This window comes from Crassostrea angulata, chromosome 7 (assembly GCF_025612915.1).
Source record: "Crassostrea angulata isolate pt1a10 chromosome 7, ASM2561291v2, whole genome shotgun sequence".
Lineage (NCBI taxonomy): Eukaryota > Metazoa > Mollusca > Bivalvia > Ostreida > Ostreidae > Magallana > Magallana angulata.
This window is the reverse complement of record NC_069117.1, coordinates 43,101,819-43,127,526: the sequence shown is the minus strand read 5'-3', so window position 1 is coordinate 43,127,526 and position 25,708 is coordinate 43,101,819. Positions and strand designations below refer to the sequence as shown.

At 33.8% G+C, this 25,708-nt stretch overlaps 1 protein-coding gene across 1 annotated transcript; it reads right to left on the bottom strand.

Moving 5' to 3' along the window:
• Positions 1–2,234: 2,234 nt before the first annotated feature.
• On the bottom strand, positions 2,235–9,161 carry LOC128156693 (uncharacterized). Its single transcript, XM_052818926.1, has 8 exons — positions 9,052–9,161; positions 8,211–8,302; positions 8,021–8,114; positions 7,603–7,756; positions 5,173–5,189; positions 3,031–3,116; positions 2,735–2,828; positions 2,235–2,470 (listed from the first exon to the last, which is right to left on the bottom strand). Exons 1-8 carry the CDS (start codon positions 9,128–9,130, stop codon positions 2,235–2,237), a joined length of 852 nt encoding a protein of 283 aa, XP_052674886.1. The 5' UTR covers positions 9,131–9,161.
• Positions 9,162–25,708: the final 16,547 nt, after the last annotated feature.

The following is a 25,708-nucleotide window of genomic DNA, read 5'->3' as shown; positions in this document are numbered from 1 at the left end:
TCAAACCAATTTTTCGATTGATCGAAACTTTCAGCAATCTTTAAAAAAAATCACGGCAAATCATTGCAAAAATAAATGAATACAATGTAAATAAATAAATAAAGTATAAAAATCTAGGAACATATATGTCCTTCTTTGAACAACAAAATCATGTTGCAGAAATAATACTTAAACGTTCCATAAAATGTAGCATTAATTCAACTTTTATAGTTATTAAGCCCCTCTATTGACATTTATCGAAAAGCAAACCCGAACTTAGGTATCAGCTGCGAGAAGTTCATTTTATACATGTACATGTTTGCTATGCGTTCAGTTTCAATAAATATATATAATTAATGGGTGTACAATTATCATGCAAGTACATGTAAGATCGCTTTTGAAAGTGTGTGTGTGTGTGGGCCCCTGCGGGGGAGGGGGGGGGGGGGGAACTACCCTGACAGCTAAAGCAATGTAACTTACCACTGAAGACCTGCTTGCATTGATATTGTCTTTTCTAAATGGAACATACGTTGAATTGATCAGATGTTCCAGCTAGGTTCCTTCAATGTCACTTTTTAGCACAGGCGGGAAAATAATTAGTATCTTCTACATCTAAAATGAAAGAAAATCTATTTCAATGAAAATGGTTTTTCTTTTCATTGAAAACGTTATTTAAAGGGCATGATTGATGACGGATCTAAACGATGGAGTCAGGGGATCCGGAGACCCCCCCAAACCTATTACATTCACAGCTAGTTACCGGAAACCACGGCAAACAAAATTATCCCTCGCACCCCCTTCCTATCTTTTTCATCAGCTCATTAGCTGTTGCAAGTAAAATTTAGTTATCACTTCCATGCAAACTGTTTCATAAATTCCAGAATAAAAACCAGTTCGAACCCTTTTTAGATAAAACCCGATTGACCGTTGAACATACACAACATTGTTAAAAAGCAAGCATATAGTATATACATGTATGTACCTTTTCAATTTCGCCAGGATTTAAAACGAAGACAATTTTCTAAGCGGGAACCTGCTCTTGTATACAGTGTATGGTTAATTTACGTCCGCTGTCATCGAAGACTGCTCAGAACAATGCGTGGTCTTTGCTCTTGGTCACAGTGACGTCGACTGTGCAGTGAGCGATTGTCTTGGACACACTTGTTTGGCAATCAGCCTTGACCAAAGTGCGCGGATCTAGAAAATTTTATAAGGGGGGGGGGCAGGGATAATTTTGTGTTTTGGGAAAAGGGGTCGATCCGAGAACTTTTTTTGGTAATATTACCATGAATTTTAAGGGGCAAACGTATTTCATATGAATGTATTTTTTTTCTTCAACTTTATTTTGGATTTTAAGAAAATAATTAGAGTCGACGTTAATCCTCACTTTGGGTGTGGTGCTCTCATGATAAGATACAGTTGGAAAGATTTGAGATTTTGTAAATTTTTATTAATAAACTATAACTGGAATGCAGTTGTCAGTGATCTCTTATACAGCATATCTTATTAAGATGGAAACACACCTCATCACAAAATGTCTGACATCTGATCGAAACAACATTTCGTTTTAAAAGGATTTTATCAACGAATTTTAACTTACTTCATAGACGAGTGGGTAAGGTGTCGGGCTTGTGATCCGTACATCCCGACTTCGAATCCTGCAGGGACTTTTGTTGTTTTTTACTGAATTGATTTTTTTAGACATTCATTTTTTATCCCCAAACTGCATATTTTTCGCTTATTTGACATATCTACAGTTTAGTTGTTATATCTTTCATAATCAAATAATTTGAGTGACTTTTTTCAGGTGTGTTATTCCACCTTAAACCTGTTTTGTTTAGTTAGAAATATACATGTAACAGACCAAGAAAGAGTAAAATTAATATATTTACATGGGTAACTGAGGTAATTTAATTACAGTTTCTCAACTCATAAATGCTACGGGCAATGTTTATTTTGTATAAAAACACAATTCAAAAGAAATTTATAACTTTGCACCTACCACTGCAAGAAAATAAAAAGCTGCGCAAAGTCACGATCACTCGAACTGTGCTAGGCTGCATTGCCTCATGAATTTTCAAGCAGTCGTGGTTTCTGGCAATAGTGCTGCAAATCAAATTTGGGTTAAGAGAATAGAATTAGGATCGGTGCTAGTATGTCTTAACATGATAGGATTCTTATCTGACTAGGATCTTTAATTATTTTCCTTAACGAAAAAAAGAAAAACAACCACAAAGTTTATATGTGACCTTTATTCACTTTTCACATATATAACCACCATTATAATTATAGCAATAAACGTCATGGAATATGTAGTGTTCGAGAGCGCTAAAGAACATGCAATCCTGTGGCTGACTATCACTAACATCGGGTTGGTTATTGCCAAAAGCAAAATACGTCATTTTTGTCCTAGTTCCGTTCTTTATCCATCTCCAACCGCCTCCTGGTTTTCTCCTGTTGATGTTTCTTCCCCCAACAAAGAAGTGCAGACCTGTGTTGATGAAACTTATGGCTTGTAAGCTTTTAAAGGCTGTAAACATGATCATATAATAACAAAATAGTTGTACTCACCTGCTAACCTACTACAATGACTACTACGAGTATAATTATATTATCAAACACAATAAAAAAAATCATAATGTTATTTCAATATCTCTGATATCAAAAGCTAATTTTAGATAATATCTAGTAAACTAGAAGACAAAGTTATTTATAGCAGCATAATGGGGAGCAAAAGTTTGTTTATTCTTCAGACCTGAATTCATTTTCCTCAGTTTTTGTTCCATCAGCATGGCTTCCTCTAATGTCTCAAAGTTTGCGAGATAACCTCCGATGTTGATACAACGTGCCTTTGTATGAGGTAGATTGAATAACACATTAAACATATCATGTTCAATGATTCAGGAATAATATTTCCGGTGTTGTAGAGCCCCCCCCCCCCATAGTAACTTTACAGCTATATACTAGTAGCCATTTTTCCGGGGGGAAAGATGGCTAGGGGGAAAAAGAAGTAACACCTGACAAAGACTATAATAATAACTAAGTACTTACAAACGCCTCATCTGCCCCTACTATATCTCTGCTGATGTAGTAACAGTTATTTGCAAATTTGTGGAATGGAGGTTTACAGTCTTCATCTAGAATATTAAACATTGGGTGATACAGTGCTACCAGATTTTAGTGTCTTCACACGAGGCTTCGTCAGTTAAATCGTTAATATAAATAAATGTAGTTGTATGATAAGTTGTATAACATCCTGTCCAATGAGACAGACTCGCAAAAATGTGTACGATTCGTGGAAGAAGACGCCTTTTTATGTAAAATTTAATATATCCACTTACCTTAAAGGTAATATAAATGAAAATGTTGTACAACTGAGTTTTCAAGACAGTAGAATAACAAAAAGGACAGGGCTAATTGGGTTTTATCAGCAATGATATGATTTTGTCATAGCGTCGAAAAATAATTTCTGAATTCTGATTAAATCTCTTATCACATGAATTTTAAGAAGACTATTTTTTAATTTACATAATTTAATGTATTGATGCGTTTCATTGAATTACAATGCATCAAACATACCTGACTTACTTGTATTTTGGTTGTCTGAGCAATCTGAAAAGTATACAACACAAACAGAAAACGTAGAATCCGAGATTCATGGTGCTCGTCCACTGTCCTTGTGATTTGTCATCAGATATACACCTTTATTTACGCATGCTTGAAATGAAAAAAATGTATGTCATATAAGATGGCTGTAGTTGATAACACGCAATATAATCATTATATACGTATAGGTAGTTTTTGGTCTCTAAGATTCCTTTGATTTGAGGCAAATCGTACCTGTTTGTCCAAAAATAATAAACTAAATATATACATGCTTCTTTATTTGAAAATTTGTCTGACGAAAGATGTTTATCAAATTTATCTTTGTGACATTTTGTCTGTAAATCATGTTACGTTGAAGTATTTTAAACCACAAAAAATTATGAACTCGATTTTTTATGTGCCTTAATAGCAGTAAATCGGGAGATAATTGATTTTTATTTTAGATATTATAAACACTAAACCTCACGTTTTGTTCTAATTTCAACTCGTTCCTTTTAGCGTTAATCAATATTCGGGATAAATAACTCCAAAACTTTGACTTTGAACAGACATTTTTAAGTGTGTAATCGCCAAGACTTGAGCCAATCGTAAATCATCTACCAAAGGGAAAAAAATACTTCCGGTCCTTAATTGTTTACTTCGTTTTTTTCTGTTTGCTCTACTGGCAAAGAATTATGTTGTTATAAATTCTTAACCCTGTAGACCACTTGGTAATGACGCTGTGATCCAAGTTTGTAAGAATCCAATCGAAGCTGCCTGGGTCCCCACCGTGACATATTAATCGTTTTGGATGCAATTGACGAGTTCGGATTTTTAATATATTTCCATTTGATTTTTGAATTAATCACCACCTTCATTTTTTGGGGGGAGTTGATTTTAATCAACTCTCCTATGCAGTTACTCTGGCAAACCGAAAGTGAAACAGTGTTTGGACCTAAGCACAAATCATCACCGTTGACAAAACTTACTTCTTGAAAATAATAGAAAAATTCAAAGTAATGTATGCTGAAGCATTGTTTTTCAAGGAAACTTATCGATTAAGACTTTGAAAATAGTCAGATTTTATATAATACGAAACAACTAAGATATTTTTAAAGTCTCATGTATTCCTACGCCAGAGTTTATATAGCCTCGTTCAACCAAACGCTCGACTGTCTCCGTAAATCTCCGACAAGCAGAGAGGCTCTCTTGCTTGTCGGAGATTAACCCGGAGACAGCCGAGCGTCTGGTTGAACGAGACTAGAGTTTGATATCAATAGTGCTTGGATCCATAAAATGTTTAGAATTGCTTCGATTACTTAAACATAATATGAAATCTGTCTTTAAATTTTACACAACGTGATTGAAATGGGGTTTCCTGAAATTCTTGTCGCAAAAGTCTAAAAATCATATACTAAAAAAGTGCGTAATTCAAATACAGACTAGAAACTATTTGCCATGCAAGATAAGTTGTTTTTAAAATAAATAATAATCGATAAAATCAACTCCCGTCAGTACTTCAGTACTTTGATTTCAGACAGCATCAAATAATTATTGGGGGGGGGGGGGGGGGGGGGGGTAAGATGTACATTAGAGTTAAATGTGCACGTGCACAAAAATTGTACCTCAATTTCCCCTTATCAAAATTACTTTATTCAACGATTTTTACTAAAATATATAAGTATATTTATAGAAGTATGGTCGAAAAAGAGGTAATTATTAATTTTGTAAAAAAGGTAGATTTGATGTAATTTACGTTTTTGTACATGCATAAAATTATGTTTGCTTTTGTATTTCAACAAAACATAATTTTATTACAAGTCCATACCCCCAAAAAGGCTGTTGAGATAAATCAAATACCAAAAAAAAAATATCGGAGAAAAAACATTCAGTTAAATTTTTTTTTCAGTATACACTGACGTAATTATTATTTTTTTGTATTGAAATGATTTATAACACCCACCCCCTCCCCCCCCTTTTAGGAGGTCGTGTCAAGAGTAATCAATTTTTACAATTAGACCATATAGAAATTCGTCGAAATGCGCTAAATTTTCAAAATTTTAAAATATTTATGTGCTAGGATTTTTTTTCTTTCAAATACATGAAAACTATTGTAAAATGTCACAAAATAATGAAATTTATGGCATATTGTGCTAAATAATAGCTTAAAAATTTAATTTTAAAAGAAATAATACCATTTAATCTGCTTACATATTTCTTTTTATGTTTTGTTATTGGAATTTTAAATTAAAAATCCATGGTCCTTTCAAATGAATGAACAAGTCATGCCCTTTTTTCTTCGGCTTAATACATAACTAGACGAAATCCCGCGCAAGCGCAGAAATTAACACTCTACACATTAATATAATTTTTTTTGTTACTAGATAAATTCTGAATATATTTATCACTTTTAACATTCATTTGTTGATTACCGGGTATTTTTCCGTGTCCTGTTTACAACAAGTATGTGAGTAAAAAGGTAAATGAAATATAAACAGGTTAGTCAGTATTAATTTTGTAAAACGTCAGCTTAATGACATGTATACAGTGAGGAGCGGACACTTGTCCAAGAAAATGATAAATATCGCTATTAAAATCTTATGACTTGTTGTGTATATACAGTTGTGTACATATCGTAAGAAATATGTTACCTGTACATGTATTGTTTTACGAAATAACAAAAACTAATAGTCATATTTTGACTATACATGCGACCTTATTTAAGATTAGAAGAGCTTTATTAAAAAAACAACTTGATGACAGTTAATTTCAAGATCTTTAAACTGAAATTCATTGTTTATCTTATCATTTATTGCGTGTAAATTTACATCGTCCATTCACTAGGGGAATTTGATCGGCAATAGTACTAGAGTAGTATGTAATAAAGAATGAAAATTAAATAAGAAATGAGAATTATGAATAAAGAAATAGAGAGATGTTTATAAAAATAACAACTCGCTGAAAATCAAGACAACGATAAAGAAAACTAAAGAAGTATCGGAAAAAAGTCAGGGAAATATTTTTTATTGCAATTTTAAATGGATTAGAAATATTCAATGACTTCAATTCAGGTACATGTATAGAAATAAAAACTTAAGTTGCTTAATTGTTAAAACTATCTACAGATCGCTGGATCAAAACAAAAACAAAAATTAAAGTCAAACAGCTCTCTTAATCTATCGTAATAATTACATTTATCTAAATTTAAGTACTAATTATAACAGACAAGTCAAAATTAAAACCACCATTCGCTTCCCGGTTTTCAATTAGTGCACGTTTTACGCAACGTATCAAAAACGGGGGAAATGAGGGTTCCGATTTTAATCAGACTGAAATTTTTTTAATATATCATATATATAAAGAAAAAAAATAACCACCTTGCTGAAGTAGATCGGGCAAAAAAATACAATTATATCGAGAAAAATCAAAGCGTTCAGGCCACGCCTACCTCTTTAATAAAGCGCGCAAACCGTTCACAAAGCGTGCAGCTATTTCTTTTTTAGCAAAAGTGTACCTTGCAAGATGCGAACCGTTCCGTTCACAAAACGAGCCGTACCGTTCACAAAAAGAAACATACCGTTCACAAAGCGAACCGTTCAAAAAGCGTATCAAACCGAACCGTGCAATTTTTCAGGGTCTGTAGTTTGACACATTGCACCCACTACTAAAGGAAAGTAAAAAGCCGCGCAAAGTCATGCTCACTCGAACTGAGCTCGGTCTTGTTAATTTTTACTTTGCTGTTTTAACAAACCAATTACAGTTGAACGGCTGAACAGCGATGAAACTCGAATTTACGTAGAAGAGAACAGAACTGAGAATCAGTGCTAGTAATACAGAGCACATGATTGTTACCTTCCAATTTAACAACTAAGAACTTTGATTTTTTCCTAAATTTCTAACAAACAAAAAAAACCCAAAAAGAAAACAACAACCACAGTTTAAATGCGACACTTTATTCATTTCTCGCATATATAGCCGCCCTTATGTATATCGCATGGAATGTCATAGAATCTGTGGTAATCGAAAGGGTTAAAAAACATGCAATCTTGTGGCTGACTGTCAATTCCATCGGGTTCGCCACCGCCAAAAGCAAAATAAGACATTTTGGTCATAGCTCCGTTTTTTATCCACCTCCAATCTCCACCTGGTTGTCTCCTGTTGATATTTCTTCCACCAACAAAGAAGTGGAGACCTGTGTAGTTTAAAGAAGGATTGTTAGCTTTTAAAATGTGTAAATATGATCATATAGTTCAATATACATGTAATTACTAGTATAATAAACACCTGCAATGAATTATTAGAGTATATCAAACACAATAAAAATCATAATGTTGGTTCAATCTCTTAGATATCAAAAGCTTATTTTAGATAATATCAAGTAAACTGAGAAACACAATGTATGTGATTATATATAAAACACAGCATAATGAGTAGAAATTGATGGTTTATTTCCAACCTGAATTCATTTCCTTCAGGTTTTGTTTCATCAGCATGGCCTCTTCCAATGTCTCAAAGTTGGCGAGGTAACCTCCGATGTTGATACAACGTGCCTATGGATAAAGCAGAGAGTAAATATTACAATAAACACACGATAGTATAAATGATAACTTTTCCGTGACAAATACTACATGTAGAATGATGCTTACAAATGCTTCGTCTCCTCCTACTAGATCTCTGTTGATGTAGTAACAACTACTAGCATTTGTCAATTTTTCGAATGGAGGTTCACAGGCTTCATCTAGAAATATTGATTATTGGGAGATGTTAGTACCAGATTTTAGTGTCTCTTTACGTAGCTTCATCAGCTTAATTGTTAACATGAATAGTGGTATGATAAAATTACATTACATAATTCCAATTTAGTCCAAATAAGTCCAATTTATAATTAAATGTTTACAATCCATTGAAGAAGACGCCTTTTTTAGTAAAGTTTGATATATATTAGTTTGGAGATTATATTAGGCCATTGCACATGTACAATTGAGTTTTGTCGGAAAGGATACAACTTATTTGCTTTTATGGGCAATATTGACCCTGTTCAAGAATATCATTTTGCCATGAAGTGTAATTATTGCTTATAAATTATGATTAAATCTCTTATGTAAATTTTCAGAGGACTTTTCTTAATAAACATAATTAAATGAATAATTGCGTTTCATTTCCTGATAATCACGACGACATGTTTTATTGTTATACTTTCATGTTAAATACTGAAATCTGATTGGTTAAGACGCACTTAGCAACGGGTAACATTACAAATTGTTACATGAGCGAAAATTATGCGCGTACGGTTCGCTGTAGAATTCACGTTATTCCTATATAAAAGCAGTAAAATTTTCTTAAAAATTAAGACATTCAGTATAAACAAATAAATAGTGCCTGTTTGGGAGGATAACAGTGGAAATTGACACCCTTCAAAAACCCTCCCAAACAGGCACTATTTATATAATATTATAAAAATACATAATCAAACAATACTTCACTTACTTGTACATGTGTTTTGGCACCTTGAGATGCAAACGATACAACAGGAGCAGAGAACGTAGAATCCGAAATGCATGTACATGGCGCTCGCCTACCGTCCTTGTGATTTTTCATTAGAAAGAAACCTTTATTTATACATGTTTGAAAGGAAAAGTATGTATATTATATTACATTAAAACTTGTTTAATCCGGAAGAGGTTAGTTTGGCAAAATATCAGTGGAATACACAACATCCTGTTTTGAGGACGTTGCTTAAATTGATTCAATATTGAATTACTTTTTAAATATTTCAGGGACGTAGCATGGGGGGTGGGGGCACTTTTTCTCGCAGGTAGTTTTTGCCTTTCTTTTTCTTTTTTTTTTTTTTTGCTTGTCAAGATTTTTTCGAGGAGTCTGCCCACCCCCAACTTTAAACAAGAGGCCCATGGGCCACATCGCTTACCTGAACAACAGTTCCATGTAACATTCTATTTTATAGCTATTTTAAACTTTGAACCTCTTTCATTGGCCCCAGTATTGGTCAGTGTTTTATGGTTGGCTTTAACAATGCAAATTAGAATCTACACAATCTTATGATGCTAGTAATCTCACAAGCTGTAGTTTTGTAGTTCTCGAAAAGAAAATTTTAGAAACATTTTCAATAATATATCATAATTTCTATTTGAAACTTTGAACCCCTCTTGGGGCCCCAGTATTAGTCTGGTGGTCACAGCTATATTGATTTAGAAACTACATTATTTAAGGATGCTTGCATGGTAATTTCACAAACTTAAGCATAGTAGTCCTTGAGAAGAAGGTTTTTAAACATTTTTTCAATATATGTAAAACTCTGAACCCCCACCTAAGGTCCCATTTTTGTCCGAGGGTCACAATTTTTTTTCACTATATATACAAGCTTTTGTGTGAACATTGGCATCTCTAGTGCAGTGGTTCTTGGAGATTTTTAAATATTTTTTCTACGTAATTCTATGTTAAATTTTAAACCCCGCCTGGGGCCTCAGGTTTGGTCCGAGGGTCACCATTTTTTTAAAATTTAAAATCTGTACTATATAAACAAGCTTTTATATAAATATTTGCATTTCTGGTGCAGTCGTACTTAAGGAAAAGATTTAAGAACAATTTTTCATACGTATTTCTATGTTAAACGTTAAACCTCGCCTTGGGTCCCAGGTTTGGTCCAAAGGTCACGATTTTTATAATTTAAAATCCTCAACATATATACAAGCTAACTATTGGCATTTCTGTCGCAGTGGTTCTTGAGAGGAAGATTTTTAAAGACACACACTCTATGCTCACTGTTTCGCGATTATCTCCCTTTTAAAAAGGGTTACGCCCTTTTTTAAACAATTGAGAATTCACTTACAATAGTGATGCTTTGTACCAAGTTTCGTTAAATTTGGCCCAGTGGTTTTAGAGAAGAAGTAAAATATGTGAAAAGTTTACAGACGGACAGACGAACGGACGACGGACAACGGACGACAGGTGATCAGAAAAGCTCACTTGAACCTTCGGTTCAGGTGAGCTAAAAACGAGGCTGCGTGCCTGTTTTTGAGGTACCTCACTACACTTAAGGCCAGCATTTTTTTCTTTTTAGGTTTACAAACCCGACGCTCGGTTTTCTGAGTTTTTAGAAAAAAATAAAATTACAAAAAAGATCTTTTTTTTCTTCCCGACAGCAAATTTTTCCTAGTAGGAAAAGTGTATCGTCATTGTTATCACAGAGGCATAAAATCTGCTCTTTTTGTGCCATGATAGCCTAAGAATTTCTTACGCATCTTTTTCTCGTGCTACATTCTTCAGAGAAGCTTCTACAAACACTCTGCTGTAAGTTTCATATAATACTTTGAAGTTTTACCGACAGTGTTGACCAGTGGCTAGACGAGATAGTCACACCTCACTGAACATGGCTTCAATAGTTACCTGTGCAGCTGTTTTCAAGTACATCACTGTAAAATGATTCCCTTTCTTTTTGTGTTGAATTGGCATATGTATTCATTGGCTTTTTTAATCATTTATTTCACAGAGAGAGAGAGAGAGAGAGAGAGAGAGAGAGAGAGAGAGAGAGAGAGAGAGCGATGTATTAGAGATATTATAAATTTCTGCAGTAACTATTCTCATGAACATTTTAAAGTTACCTGCATAGTGAATTAAAAAAAATAAATCATATTTTGCATATTATTGTTTGTGCATTTTCCGTTATTTTCAATCAAAATTTACCATTTCATAATTCATTGCATAGTTGTACTTTGTACATGGAAATTCAACAGGATAAAATACACGCACACATATAGTTGCAGTGATTTTATAGAGTCTGTTCACATTCACAATGTTATGTTTGAGTTTTCTCACATATGAACACCCAAACCAATTTTGTAAATAAAATGTGAGAGATCAATGAAGTTAAATATTTTTTAACTAGTCTACTGCAGAAAACATGAAAGTAATAAATATTTTGTATATTAATAATTATATACTAGTATCATACAGGAGAAAACATTATGACTTTATGTACATAAAATTTAGGTTTTTTTTTTATAAAATGAAATGTTGACATTTCCGACAATAGTCTGACTAGTAATTTTGAATCTTGGGCTAGTAACTTTGTGGCCAAATTTTGTAATTGCACACCCCTGACATTGCTATATGTACATGTAATTTCAAAGCTGTATGTCTAATATTCTATTGTACTATTTGAGTGATATGTTACATAGATGACATACTTTTCACATGCTACACTTGATGCAGTTACACACTTGTATCATGAAGTTGTCATTCATTATATTATTAGAATAAAGATGATGTCATAAAAGAGTTTTTTCTCCTACAGAACTTTACAATTTTGTGGTTCGTAATCCTAAAAATAAGAAAATTGTAGGTCAAAAGAGATTTTTATTTTTTTTTATTTCCTCCTCCTATGGAACTTTATCATTTTGTTGTTTGTAAACCTAAAAATAAAAAAAATGCTGGCCTAAACTTTAAGACACTATGTCACAAAATGGCGATTTAAGGTACCTCACTACACTTAAACTTTTTAAGACACGACGTCACACGTTGGCGATTTAAATGTTTTATTAAACCATTTATATCGTTCGATTGGGTTGTATATTGTCGTAGCTCAGTGGTTAAAGTAATAGGCTTCTGCACTGCAGATCATGAGAACTAGCTGCAATAATGTAGCCCTCTCCGAATTTTTATATCTGATGTTTACTGGAGAGGGCTACAATTCCACAGGATCTCCGTAATGGTGCAAAATTAAGTTTTTAATGCGGCTGACTTCGGTCTGAAAAGATCGATTTTATATTTGTCTTCCTTGAGATAAAATGATTTTTTAATTCAGGTTGAACAAATTAATCGTATATAAATCAAAACCAGATAAAACACATCAGCATGTTTACCAGTCGTCTTTTTCAGCAGCCATGACAGTTCTCGCGTGATTTTATGAGATGTACGCTTGGAGTTTTGATGGGCTTGATAACGTGAATGTCAGTGTAAATAATTGATCTTACCTTGTTATATCACTAAAACATCATTTAGGGAAATGGTATTTAATGGAAAATTCATATTTACCGCGTTAATTATGTTTATAATAGGGGAATTCCTATATTCAATTCAAGATCCGCTCCTGAATTCTCATTGGCTGTCCCAAAATAAAACCGGTCAAGGTCAGTAGACATGGCGGACAAATTCAACTTTCGGTGTTGACATACACGAAAAGTAACCGATATATGGACTATACTTGATATTTTTGGATTAATTTATGCCATAGACATCTACAACGTTAGAGTTCAGGTAAGAAATGCAAATTTTATTGTCATTTATAAACGATTTGAGACGAAATCGTTGCGGGAGTGAATCACTCCCGCACTTGCACCATTACGGAGGTCCTATGGAGTTGTAGCCCTCTCCCAAAAAAAAAAAATATAATCGGGAGAGGGCTACATTATTGCAGCTACATGAGAACGAATCCACTTGGAGCTTTTGTTCGTGTTAACTTAATTAAATTTTTGAAAATGTAATTTTTCATCTAAAATTCCACATTTTTTGCATATTTCTTATCCATCATGATATCTATCATAATCTAGTAAATTTCAGCTGGTTAGAGAAAATATCACACGGTGTAGTGAACCACCTTAAATATTTTGTTAAACTGTTTGTATCAAGTTCGGCTGTATATCGTCAAACCTTAGTGATTATAGTATTGGGTTTGTGAACCGTAGATCATGGGTTCGAATCCGCCTGGGGCTTTAATTTGGTTCATGTTTACTGAATTAAATTTTTGAATATATCATTTTATTGCAAGTTGCACATGTTTTCGCCCATTTTGTATATATTTACCGAATCCATTTTGCTACTACCATAATCAAGTAATTTTCTGCAGATCTGAGAAACTAATTTAATGTGCAGTGAGCCACCTTAATATATTTAGATGAATGTTCGCAACCAAAATCTTTGAATACTTAAATCAAATCTAAATATGCATGTTTGAATAACATAAATATTTGAACAGTTTAATAGTAATAGTGAATAATTTACTTTTTTTCAAATTGAAGTCTTTTGCCCGTTTTTTTTAGGATCTTCTCGTCTGTGAATTTTATTTTCGATTCCAGATGCAGTTAGTCTTGACTGTGTACATTTACAAATAAATCAATTTTTATAAGATATTTTAGGACCTTTAATTATTACGGCACCAAATTTCATTTTCCACCCACTGACAAATTTCACAGTCGTCGTTGAATAGTGATTCTCTTGAACTAAACGGTCATTTTCTGGGTATTGCCTTAGTTAGTGGAAATGAATAAACACACCAGTATACAGATTGAGTTTAACCAGTTTTGCATTTAATTGAACGTGGTTTAAATTAATAGCACTGTATGAAAAATTGTTCCTTATTTGCACAGTAATGATCCCGCACGAGGCCTCCTAAAATTCTCTCACTAAATATAGGAAGTCGGTTCAAAACATCGCGGTCGGTTTACAGAAGAGGCATCATCCGGATCGCACAACATTTAATTAACCAGTAATTTCGCCGTATTAGACAACATTCGGATTCAACAAGGTTTAATGTAAATGGTTTAAGTTGATGACATGCAGTATATTAGTTTTGCCATTCTAATTTATTTCTATGTTTAGTGTCCACCCTGTCATATTACAAGAAATAATCTATGTACGACTTGATTTGTTTATTGAGCATGTGCAGATTAAAGTTTAGCCACTTTAGAAAAAGTTAGAAATGGCGTTATTTGTAATGTACTAAAATCTGCTAGCATCCGTGGCTCATCCTACCATAACATGGTGTCGGAATTATAGTTTTACATAGTAAAATAATCGCAGAATGGATCTAGCAGGTATTCCGCAACCGCAGATGCAATTGGACGCATCAAACCCACTCAAGGCGTGGAAGAAATTCAGAAAACATGTTGAACTCATTTTTGAAGGACCTCTCGCTGAAAGAAGAGGAGAAGCAGAAGATTCGATATTTATAGTGGTTACAACGTTATTGTTGACAAGCCAATCGTGTTAAATAGTTCGTGTAACGTGGGTGATCGTTCGTGTAACGTGCGGGATCGTGCTTGTATCAGGAAAATTGGTTTGCGTTTTTACCGTGCGTGTTCGTGCGTGATCGTGTGGGTTTTTCGTTTTGTAACTTTTTTTACGGAATGCCAGGATTTATTCTTTAAACAAAGACAAGTAGTTTTTGTAAAACAATGTGAATTTAAATTTTTTTTTATGTAAGAACATTGACAGTTGTTAACATTCATTCTCTCTTTCGTCGTTAAATACATTTTTTTTATTTCCACAACTCATTCAATCCTTTGTTCGGTCGAGTTAATTTTGCTTAATTTTATAATCAGCCTATATCAAGCATCAATTGTGTCTTGACAAAAAATTTCAATCATATAAGCGAAAGCGACACGTTGAATGAAGGCGGCCAAGCTTACCCATTCCCCGTTTTAAACTAAACGATTATTCCCAACGTTTTTCTTTCAAATTAGAATACGAGACGCATTATTATCTAGTAGATTGTATACACATTTGTTTGAAATAAAATTTATTTAGACGCTTTAAAATTTAGAATAAATAGAAATAAATCAATTATGTACTGTACATTATGAAAATATTGGATGTGAAAAATCGGAATTCTATAGAACAAGGTAACAAATTTACCTGTATCCCGCATAATTAAATCGTACATAAGAGAATGAAATTACATAAACAGTCAACTCGTGTGTAAATAATTTGGTGTAGTTTATGCATTATATTCATTTCTATTGCACGTAATTTTCTTTAACTTATGATAGAAGTTAATATTCGTTATGGAGACAAAAAATTAATTTGTGTTTTAAGTACATGTCGCTTTTCAATAACACACAAACATAAAGCAATACAAATTAAAGTAATACGTTTCCTTAATTCTAATCTTAAAAATTAATTTTGATTTTGCATGTTTAATGGTGTAGGATCGTTCGGTTGCGTTTTTTATCGTTTTTGTTCGTGTATCTTGAAGGTTCAGTAAGTTAGTGATCGTCCGTGTATCGTGCGTGATCGTTCGTGTATCGTGCGTGATCGTTCGTGTATCAGAATCGTGCGTGTCGTTTGTCAACAATAACGATGCTACCACTGTACTTCTATGGGCAGGAGAAAAAAGGCCGAGATGTTTACAATACTTGGAACCTCAGCGAAGATGAAGGTAAATCTCTAGAAGTACATTTCAAGAAATTTCAAGAATACGTACAGTCCAAGCATAATCCAGTCTTTTCGAGATATATTTTCAATAACGAGACACAAAGTGTACGACCAGTGGAGCAATATATTACCCGCTTGCGTCTGCTAGCTAAAGACTGTGCATTTGGTAGAGCAGAAGATGAAATGATTAGAGATTGCCTTGTATTTGGCACAAACTCAGCTAAGGTGAGAGAGAGACTGATCAACGAAGGGACACAACTCACACTGGAGAAAGCAATCCAAATTGCTCAGAATTTCGAATACTCCCAGCAACAGCTGAAGACAATGGGGCCACCTGGAACAGATAATTCTACCATTCCGAAGGATGTCAATGCAGTGACTCATGGCAGACCTTATTCCAGGGGACGCGGCCGAGGAAACATTCGCGCTCACAGATCTACAGTAACGTTGCGTAGGAGAGGAACTTCTCATAGAGGACGAGATGATCACCGGGGACAAGACAACGCGCACGCGCATCAAGATAAGTGTCAGAACTGTGGTTTCAACCATCACAAAGATGCCCGATGTCCCGCAAAAGGAAAGCAGTGTACCAAATGCCGACGATGGAATCATTTCTCAAAAGTGTGCAAAAGTGTTTGTGAAATTCAAGAATATAGTTGTGTAGATGAATATGATGATGTGTGTCAGTCATTTGAAAATGTTGATGTAAATGATGATGTAGATGATCATTATGATGGTTTCTTTAATGATTGTATTGCAAAATCATGTACAAGTGTCACAAATAGTGAAGCATTTGCTGAATTGAATGTATTGCATGCAGGGTCAAACAGCACTGTAAATTGTAAACTAGACACAGGTTCACAAGTAAATGTACTCCCCGTCAGTGTATATAGACGAATGCAAGTGTCATGCCCTCTCCGTCCGGCTCAAAATCTCTTGGGATATGGGGGTTCCCCACTTAAGTCAGTAGGTGCTTGCAGTCTAGATATTGATTGCAAGGGTCAAAGGGTACAGAGAGACTTTCATGTCATTGATCCACAGGGGGAAAAGGCTCCGCCTATCTTGGGGTTACCATCATGTTTAAACCTAGGACTTGTAAAACTAGTTGACTCGGTTAATATGACCTCACCTTCCAAGTCCCTTGATAAAGTACTTGCCGAATACCGAGATATATTTACAGGCATAGGTCTGTTCCCAGGTGAAGTTAAAATTGAAGTTGACCCAACTATACAACCAGTTATTCACCCACCCCGTAGGGTCCCGCACGTCATATCTAAAAAGCTTAAGATAGATTTGGATAGGATGGAAAAGGTCAGGGTATACGTAATTACAAAGGTCAAAGAACCAACCCAATGGGTTAATTCCCTGGTTATTGCTGAAAAACCTAACGGAACACTTAGAATTTGTTTAGACCCACGAGATCTAAATAAGGCTATTCGTCGCCCACACTACCCCATGAGAGCTCTCAATGATGTTCTTCCACAGCTCTCTAAAGCAAAGAACTTTACGAAACTAGATGCTCGTAGTGGCTATTGGACATTGAAACTCACAGAAGAGTCTAGCATGTTGACTACTTTCAATACCCCTTATGGCAGGTATAGATTTCTAAGACTTCCCTTTGGTCTAAAGTCATCACAAGATGAATTTCAACGCAAAATTGATGAATGCTTTGAAGATTTACCAGGTTTAGTTACTATAGTTGATGATGTTCTTATATATGGCAAGACCAAAGCAGAACATGCTTCAAACTTGCGTGCAGTTCTGCAACGAAGCAGAGAGAAAGGCATAAAGCTTAATCCTGAAAAACTCGCTGTTTGTCAAACAGAAGTAGACTATTTTGGTCACACAATATCAGGTCAAGGTCTTAAGCCTGACCCCAAAAAGGTCAAAGCCATTAGCGAGATGCAGCCCCTTAAGAATCGCAGTGAGCTTGAGACTGTTTTAGGTATGATAACCTATTTAGCAAAATTTGGGCCAAGCTTGTCAGAGGTAACTGCTCCCATGAAAATGCTATTATCGTCCAAGTCTGAATTTGTTTGGGATGCAGCCCAAGATGAAGCCTTTAACAAGGTCAAGTCCATTCTTACAAGGTCTCCAGGACCTATTCTTTCATATTTTGACCCCAGTAAAGATGTAGTGTTGCAAGTAGATGCTTCAAAGTATGGTCTAGGAGCTACATTATTGCAGGATGGCAAACCTGTTTGTTATGCATCAAAAGCACTGACTCCAAGTGAAGTAAATTATGCTCAGATAGAGAAAGGGATGTATGCTATTGTATTTGGGTGTAGTTATTTTCACCAGTACATTTATGGTAGAGATGTGACAGTTCAAACTGATCACAAGCCTTTGGTATCGATTATGCAAAAACCCATTCACTCAGCACCAGCTAGGTTACAGCGTATGATATTACGGCTTCAAAGGTATTCTATTCACCTTACACATGTTCCTGGTAAGAAAATTCCAGTAGCTGACACTTTGTCTCGTAAATACTTACCCGATACATGTTCATCTATCTCTGATGATCTTGAAGCCCAAGTTCACATGATATCTAGCACTATACCCATGAGTGACACATGTCTTGACAGAATCAGGTCAGAAACTGTTCAAGATTCTCAGTTAGCTACCTTAATGAGTACTATCCTTAATGCTTGGCCAGAGCACATGGCTCAGTGTCCACTCTCTGTAAGAAATTTCTGGAATTTTAGAGATGATTTGTCTGTTATAGATCAGTTAGTCATTAAAGGGAATAGAATTGTCATTCCAAGTTCAATGCAATATGAGATGTTGCAGAAACTTCACACAGGTCACCCAGGGGTAGAGAGAACCCTTAGATGGGTCCGAGACTCTATGTTTTGGCCTGGTATATCACAACAGGTACGTGATATGATTTTTACTTGCACTACATGCCTTACCCACCGCAACTCAAAACCTAGGGAACCTTTGAACATGACAGAAGTACCTGAATACCCATGGCTAGTTGTTTCCTTTGATCTTTTCGCATGGGAAGATCAGGATTTTCTTGTAGTCGTAGATTATTACAGTAGATATTTTGAAATCTTTAAACTTCAAAACCCAAATAGTCAGAGTGTTATCTCTAAGCTACAAGAATCATTCTCTAGAAATGGTATTCCAGAGAAAGTAGTATCAGATAATGGGCCACATTTCTCTAGTCATGAATTTAGGGATTTTGCCCTCCAGTGGAACTTTAACCACAGAACTTATAGTCCCAGATATCCCCAGTCTAATGGACTCGCCGAACGAACTGCCCAAACTGCCAAACGTCTGTTGACAAAGTCTAAGAAAGATGGACACAACTTATTTATGTCCCTCCTTGCTTATTGTTCAACATCCCTCAGTATTGGTTTTTCACCATCTCAATTACTCATGTCTAGAAGGTTACGATCAGACTTGTCTATGCACCCCTCCTTGTTAAAACCTCATGTCCATGACCAGTTTGTTGTCAAACACTCCATGATAAGTGATAAGATGAAATCAAAACAAAATTATGACAAGAGATCAAAATTATCACCACCTTTGGATAAGGGAGATAGTGTTAGAGTTCAGTTAAATTCCAAGACATGGACCCCAGCAATTGTCTTAGAACCTCACAATGATAGATCATATATTGTTAAAACAAACAATGGCTCTGTCTATAGGAGAAATAGAAGACAAATCTTTAGGTCCAGGGAAAAGGCAAAAAGTGATATTGAAACCCCTAACCTATCAATAATATCCCCACAGCCTATTACTCAACCTGAACCAAAGCCTGAGACATTTGACCCAGACATTGTCCAACCCATGTCTACCAGCCCAACCTTGCCTCCCCTAAACCAGTGCAAAATGACAAACAATATATTACCAGATCAGGCAGGATTGTTAAACCAAAACAAATACTGAATCTTTGAATGCTCTGTTGTCTTTAATTTGAAATTATATATAACATAACAGTCATTATATTAACGATGATGAAATGTAATTTAGACATTTGATACAATCTACTGTCAATATATTTACAAACCAACATGTGACATTTTGGCTTCAGTTAATTGTCATTATTTGTGTACCATGTGATTAATACATCAAATTTATTGTATAATTAAAGTTCATTTTCAATTTCTTTGAAAAAAGGGAGATGTCATATTATAAGAAATAATCTATGTACGACTTGATTTGTTTATTGAGCATGCACAGATTAAAGTTTAGAAAAAGTTAGAAATGGCGTTATTTGTTATGTACTAAAATCTGCTAGCATCCGTGGCTCATCCTACCATAACACACCCAATCGACGGAAACCTATTTTTCAATAAGAGAAAAGACTTACAACAACTGAGAAACACACATTATTATTTGTACATCAATAAAATCTATTTTTAGCATTTCAGCATTTTCTTCACCATATAACAAAAACAAGAAATCATATTGACGCAAGCGTCAAATGGGCCGCAAAATTTGTTGTATGAATCATTGGTTGTTTACATAAAAACACATCACAAAGAAGAAAATAAGAGGTGGTTGTACTAATCTTTATGGTAAATTTTAATATACTTCCAGCAACTTTTTTTGAAGTTAAACATTTTACTATTATCAAAAAGAGTCGATTTCGTTACTGTAAGCATTTCTAACGGAAACTGTATGATCATTGCCATAGTATGAAGTAATGGAGAACACATTGATTTGTACATTACTCTAATACAAAGTTCAACTCATCATTTTTCTCTTGGAGATTATGTATTTCAAACCATTTTGGTTTTTTTGTTGATGCATTGTATTGAATGAAAACTTAATGCATTAGTTTAATATATGATTTCAAGGGACCTCATAATAAAATAAAAATTGATTAGTTCGAATTTTCCAGTCAATTCTTTTCATTTCTGTCATATTCTTGCGTAAATAATTGATATAATGTCATTTCATGATTTTTTCTACCACATTTTACATGGAAATATAATAAATACACACGCAAAGTCATTTTATTTAACACGGCACATAGAAATTCAAATATATCATTTATATAAAATTTAATGACATTCAGGTCCTTAGGATTTCGGGTCTTTAGTATGTCCCGCATACCGATCCTAAATGCATTGTTTTAAAAGAATGAAGAACTCCGAAATTTTCCGAATAGATTATAGGCTCGATAAAAACGCACCAAATACGACATTCTACTAAGTATGCCTTACTTTTCATTTACGAGTGAAACAAAAAATATGTGATATTTTCTAAAAGGCATAAAAATATTTCTACATGCAAATTTACATTTAATTCATAAAAAAGCATAGTATTAATTCTATTAAAAAAAGAACTATCCCGCAGAAACGCAGTAACAATATTTAAATGTGTTTCAAATAACGGACCGCCTTCCGGCGGCCCGTAATTAACACATCAAAGTGTGATACAAAACAAATTTATGTCAGTCTGCCAAGAAAAACCTCAGCTCATGTAAAGGTAAAAGGACATTTATTGAGTAAATAAAGACATTATTAAAAGCAACGAATACACAAGACACATGTTATATAATCAACGATGACAGAGTCCTTTTACTCCTTCAAAACTCAAAGCATCGTAAAATATAAAGCAAGAACAAACAAAGATATAATCTCATATGCCATCGCTAGTATTTTGAATATCATTGGCACAAATTGGCATAATAAATAGACTAGTCAATAAAAAGGCATTTGATTTACATAAAAACGTGAGAAAATAGCGTGTTCATCTGCGTTCGAAAGCCTTGGCGAATAAAATGGTATACAATTGCAAATAAAACAATAAAGACATTAAAGTTTTATATAAACACAAAATCTTAGATAAGGAGGAGGGGTGGGTGGTGGTTAGTGCGACAACAACAGTACGAGAATGGATTAATGCGCATGGCTGAAATTACTTAAATGATCTGAATGCGCGTCTTGTAATGCTAAAAATATACACAAGTGTAATCATCAACAATGATCCACGTATAAAACAGATATTGCAATAAACATTTCAATGACATAAATTGTTTATATTTTTCAAGTAAATGTCTTGAAAAGATAAAGAGTACGTGAACATTTTTTGGGAGGGGAGTTAATGTATGTGCCTTTTTTAAAAAAAAAAACAAGCTTCTAAACCAATCCATCGGCGGACGTTAAACAAAAAAAAACTTTAAATGGCCTTATGTATGTAAAGGTATTTAAGGAACCTTCTTTGAGTATTAAAAAGTGATAAAATACGGTCAGGGATGATCAAAGTAAATAAAGTCTAAAGCGACTTATGATAGGTTTGATCAAGCCCGACCGTATTTGACAACTTCGTAATGTTCAAAGAACAAAGAACGTTAATTTAACCTGTTACAGTCAAAAATTTTGCGGTGATAAATTAACGCGGACGTCTGAGAAAACATTGGATTGAAACTTTCGTTATAGAAAGTGAACTTTCAATCCATATTGGCGTTTCTAACTTGCTAAAAAGTTCAAGGGATCGACATGTATATAATCAGCAAAATATTAGAAGATCCAAATCCGGGAGAGATTATACGCAAAGTAAAGCATTGTCCGGTGATTTCAGAGAATGAGTCGTCACAAGTCTGAATTCAAGTGAGGCCATTGTTGAAACGGGGTTTATCTTCAACAATGTCGATGACTCGATATAAGTGATTTTTTTTAATAGTGTATAACTAGCTAAACAATGAAGGTGCACTTCTATTCATATAAATTAACTTAGCGAAAAAAAAAAGTTTTTATCTGGGTATGATTTTAATTTATTAAATCTGATTTTGAATTATTCTCCTCTGGGAATAAACTCCGATTGAAATTACTTGGATTGAAAACACTCTTTCAATTTATTGTTTTCTCAGACGTCCGCTTCAAATTGTCTCCGCCCTTTCAAATGTTTTCACTGTAACAGCTGTTATGAAATATATAAATATATATAAAGTTATACCTATGGTCATACATGTCTGAAACATAAAGAATTAATCACAACGTTGCATGCATGCACTGCGTAGATTTAAATCAATACTTACATTGCTCATTGCAACAGCTGAATCTACGTCAAACTGATACATGTACACTCATGATATGAATGAAATAATATGGTGATAATTTTTTTCTGTTCATTTAAATGTTATTGAAAGATATGACAATTAATAAACAAAGTTTACAAAATACATTAAAGTAGGGTCCAATGAATGCAAAATCTGAACGTAATACAAATGATACGCTACATTTGTTCCTTAGAATTTAACAACATTATTCATTGTTACAATCATTTATAGTTTATTTTTTACAGTGCTGAAATTGACACCACTGTATTTGAATATTATACTATTTTTATTGAACCGCTTATGCTGAATATCAACATATAAATTGTGAAAATAGTGTGTTGTAATAGTATATCTACTTTGCACCTGTTACCTGTAACAAGAACCTACAATTGCTCCAAGCACTGAAGCATACATGTAGAGCTTCTTCACAGTGACATTAGTTCAACATAGCTATTTCATCAGAGTCAGCGTTTCAAATCGAACCGAATTCCAATCAACCAAGAAAAATAACTTATTTGACTGGAAAAGCGCTATAATTATTTGGATATATTTGTTTTGTTCAAAAGAAACTTCGAACGCCAATATTTCTAATGCGTTCTTTAAAACTGAAAGTTTACCATTGTATTTCAGTATTTTTTAAATCATTGTCTTTGGTATGTTTAAGATTTGGATAGCCCAAACTTACGATAATGCCTGTTTGTATTTTTAGGAGGGTTTGATTGTCGTGGCCTTTTTTAGACTGTGTTAATCCCCTTTAAATATAGGAAAATGGCCAATTTTAAAACGTAAAATATATAGACTTCTTGTTCATTGAAGACTAGTTTTTAGCTAAATAGATAATATCTCAATACACATTTAAGGATCCAATTTGGTGACCACCGTGCCTCTCTAAATGCTTTTCATACAAAGTTGTATGCAATTTTCATCAAACATAATGTATGAAAATAAAATACAATAATAGCACATTCATTTAGAGCAAATTTGAGATAAGAAATTTTCAATTTTTGCAAAGTTCTTAGTGGATAAACAAGTAATCAATAGAAAAATGACACATAATATTCCGAATTACTGAAAATCATATCAAAGGTTAATCTTATTTTAAGATTTTTTTTTAACCAATCAACATTTTACAGGGAAAAACCTACTGTAATTAACTTCATAAGCAGTATATACTTTCTATTGAAAAAAAAATGAATTTTGTGAGAGTCAAGTACATGTATTAATTGTATGTATTAGTGTCTTAGGAAACAACATGGTTCTATAAAAAAAATCAAAGTCCATGTAGAATAGTCTTGTTCCAGTTTTTTATAGTTACATCCACAATCATTGAGCAATCATATGATTGGGCCAGGTTTATCGATAACCATGGTTTTAGTTGCCTTTGAAAGTATAGCTGTCAGTCATTAATTTAAATAATAAGTATTAAATTCTAGGATCCAATACGAATCGAAAACAAGTATATTTCTGCAAGCATTTACATACTATGCTTTGTTTTCTACATATGCTAGCTAATAAGACATAAGTGAAGACATCAAATGTTTTCTGACTTTTTGTTAAGCAATGACATTGAAACGGCATGGTCTTTTGAAATTGAGATTGGATGTTTGCCAAATATTGTTCGAATACGTACAATATATCTTTCAGAATCCTTCACGATTTTGGCCAAATATTATTTTTCCGATTTTAATATAGATTTACAATGTTTCAAGAAGGCATTCTTACAAGCAACCGAAATTTGAGTGTAATTCATTGAATTATAAGCGAGTAACGGAGCTTGAAATTCTTTGCTATGTAAAAAACCATTTGTTAAAGGGAACTTTTCCACTTTTAGACCTAAATTGAATGTGTTAAACATTAAGAACTGTTTAATATTACGTAATAAAACAAAAGATAGCCAGATCATCTTGAAAAAAGATTTTTACTGGTATATTGAACCTATATATGTAGACAAAAACAGAGCAAAAGCCTCGTTTACATGACAAAGAATTGTGAGGCATGTATCCATCTCATAACTCTACGACTGAATCTCAAACTTCATTCGATCATTAGAAATGCTTTCCTAAAGCATTGTAAATAATAATCAAAGTACTGAAGTACTGAGGGTAGTTGATTCTATCTATTTTCATTTATTTAAAATCAACAATATATGATTTTGCATGGCAAATAGTATCAGTAATCGAAATATTTCTGAGAAATTGCATGGATCCAGGCAAGATTGAACTCTAGTCTTGTTCAACCAAACGCTTATCTCCGACAAGAAAGAGTCATTTTGTCGGATATTAACGGAGACAGCCGAGCGTCTGGTTGAACGAGACTACATTGAACTCTAGCATAGGAATACATAAGACTTTGAAAAATATCTAAACTTTTTGTACCATTTCAAATCTTACTATTTCCATGGTAGTAATAAATAAGTTTTCTTGAAAAACAATGCTTCAGAATACATTGCATCGAATTTATCGATTTTTTTTCAAGAACTCAGTGTTGTCAGCGGTATCGATTTGTGCTTAGGTCCAAACACTGTTTCACTTTCAGTTTGCCCGAGTAAATGCATAGGAGAGTTGATTAAAATCAACTCCCCAAAACAGAATATGACTTAAATTGTGACCATGCCACTATAAAGATAATATGGTTTAAATCACAAGGTTATCGACTTTACTTATTTCTTTGACAGTATAGTTTTTGCTAGCGCTCTCGAATGCTAGCGACTACGTTAGTCTTCTTTACTGGAATACGCATGCTCGACTCCATAGTATGGAATTCTGGGAATACTGTACACTACTGTAGATAATCTGTACGTGCCATGTGAATTTCGTTTTCTCATCAAAATTTGATCTGAAGTAATTGTAGCTAAGGTTTTATAATGCCAAGTTATTTTAAAACTTTAAAAAATTATAAAAATAGTTATCTTGAACTTAACTACCTTCAAAGACGGAATATGTTTTCCGAGATAGGCTC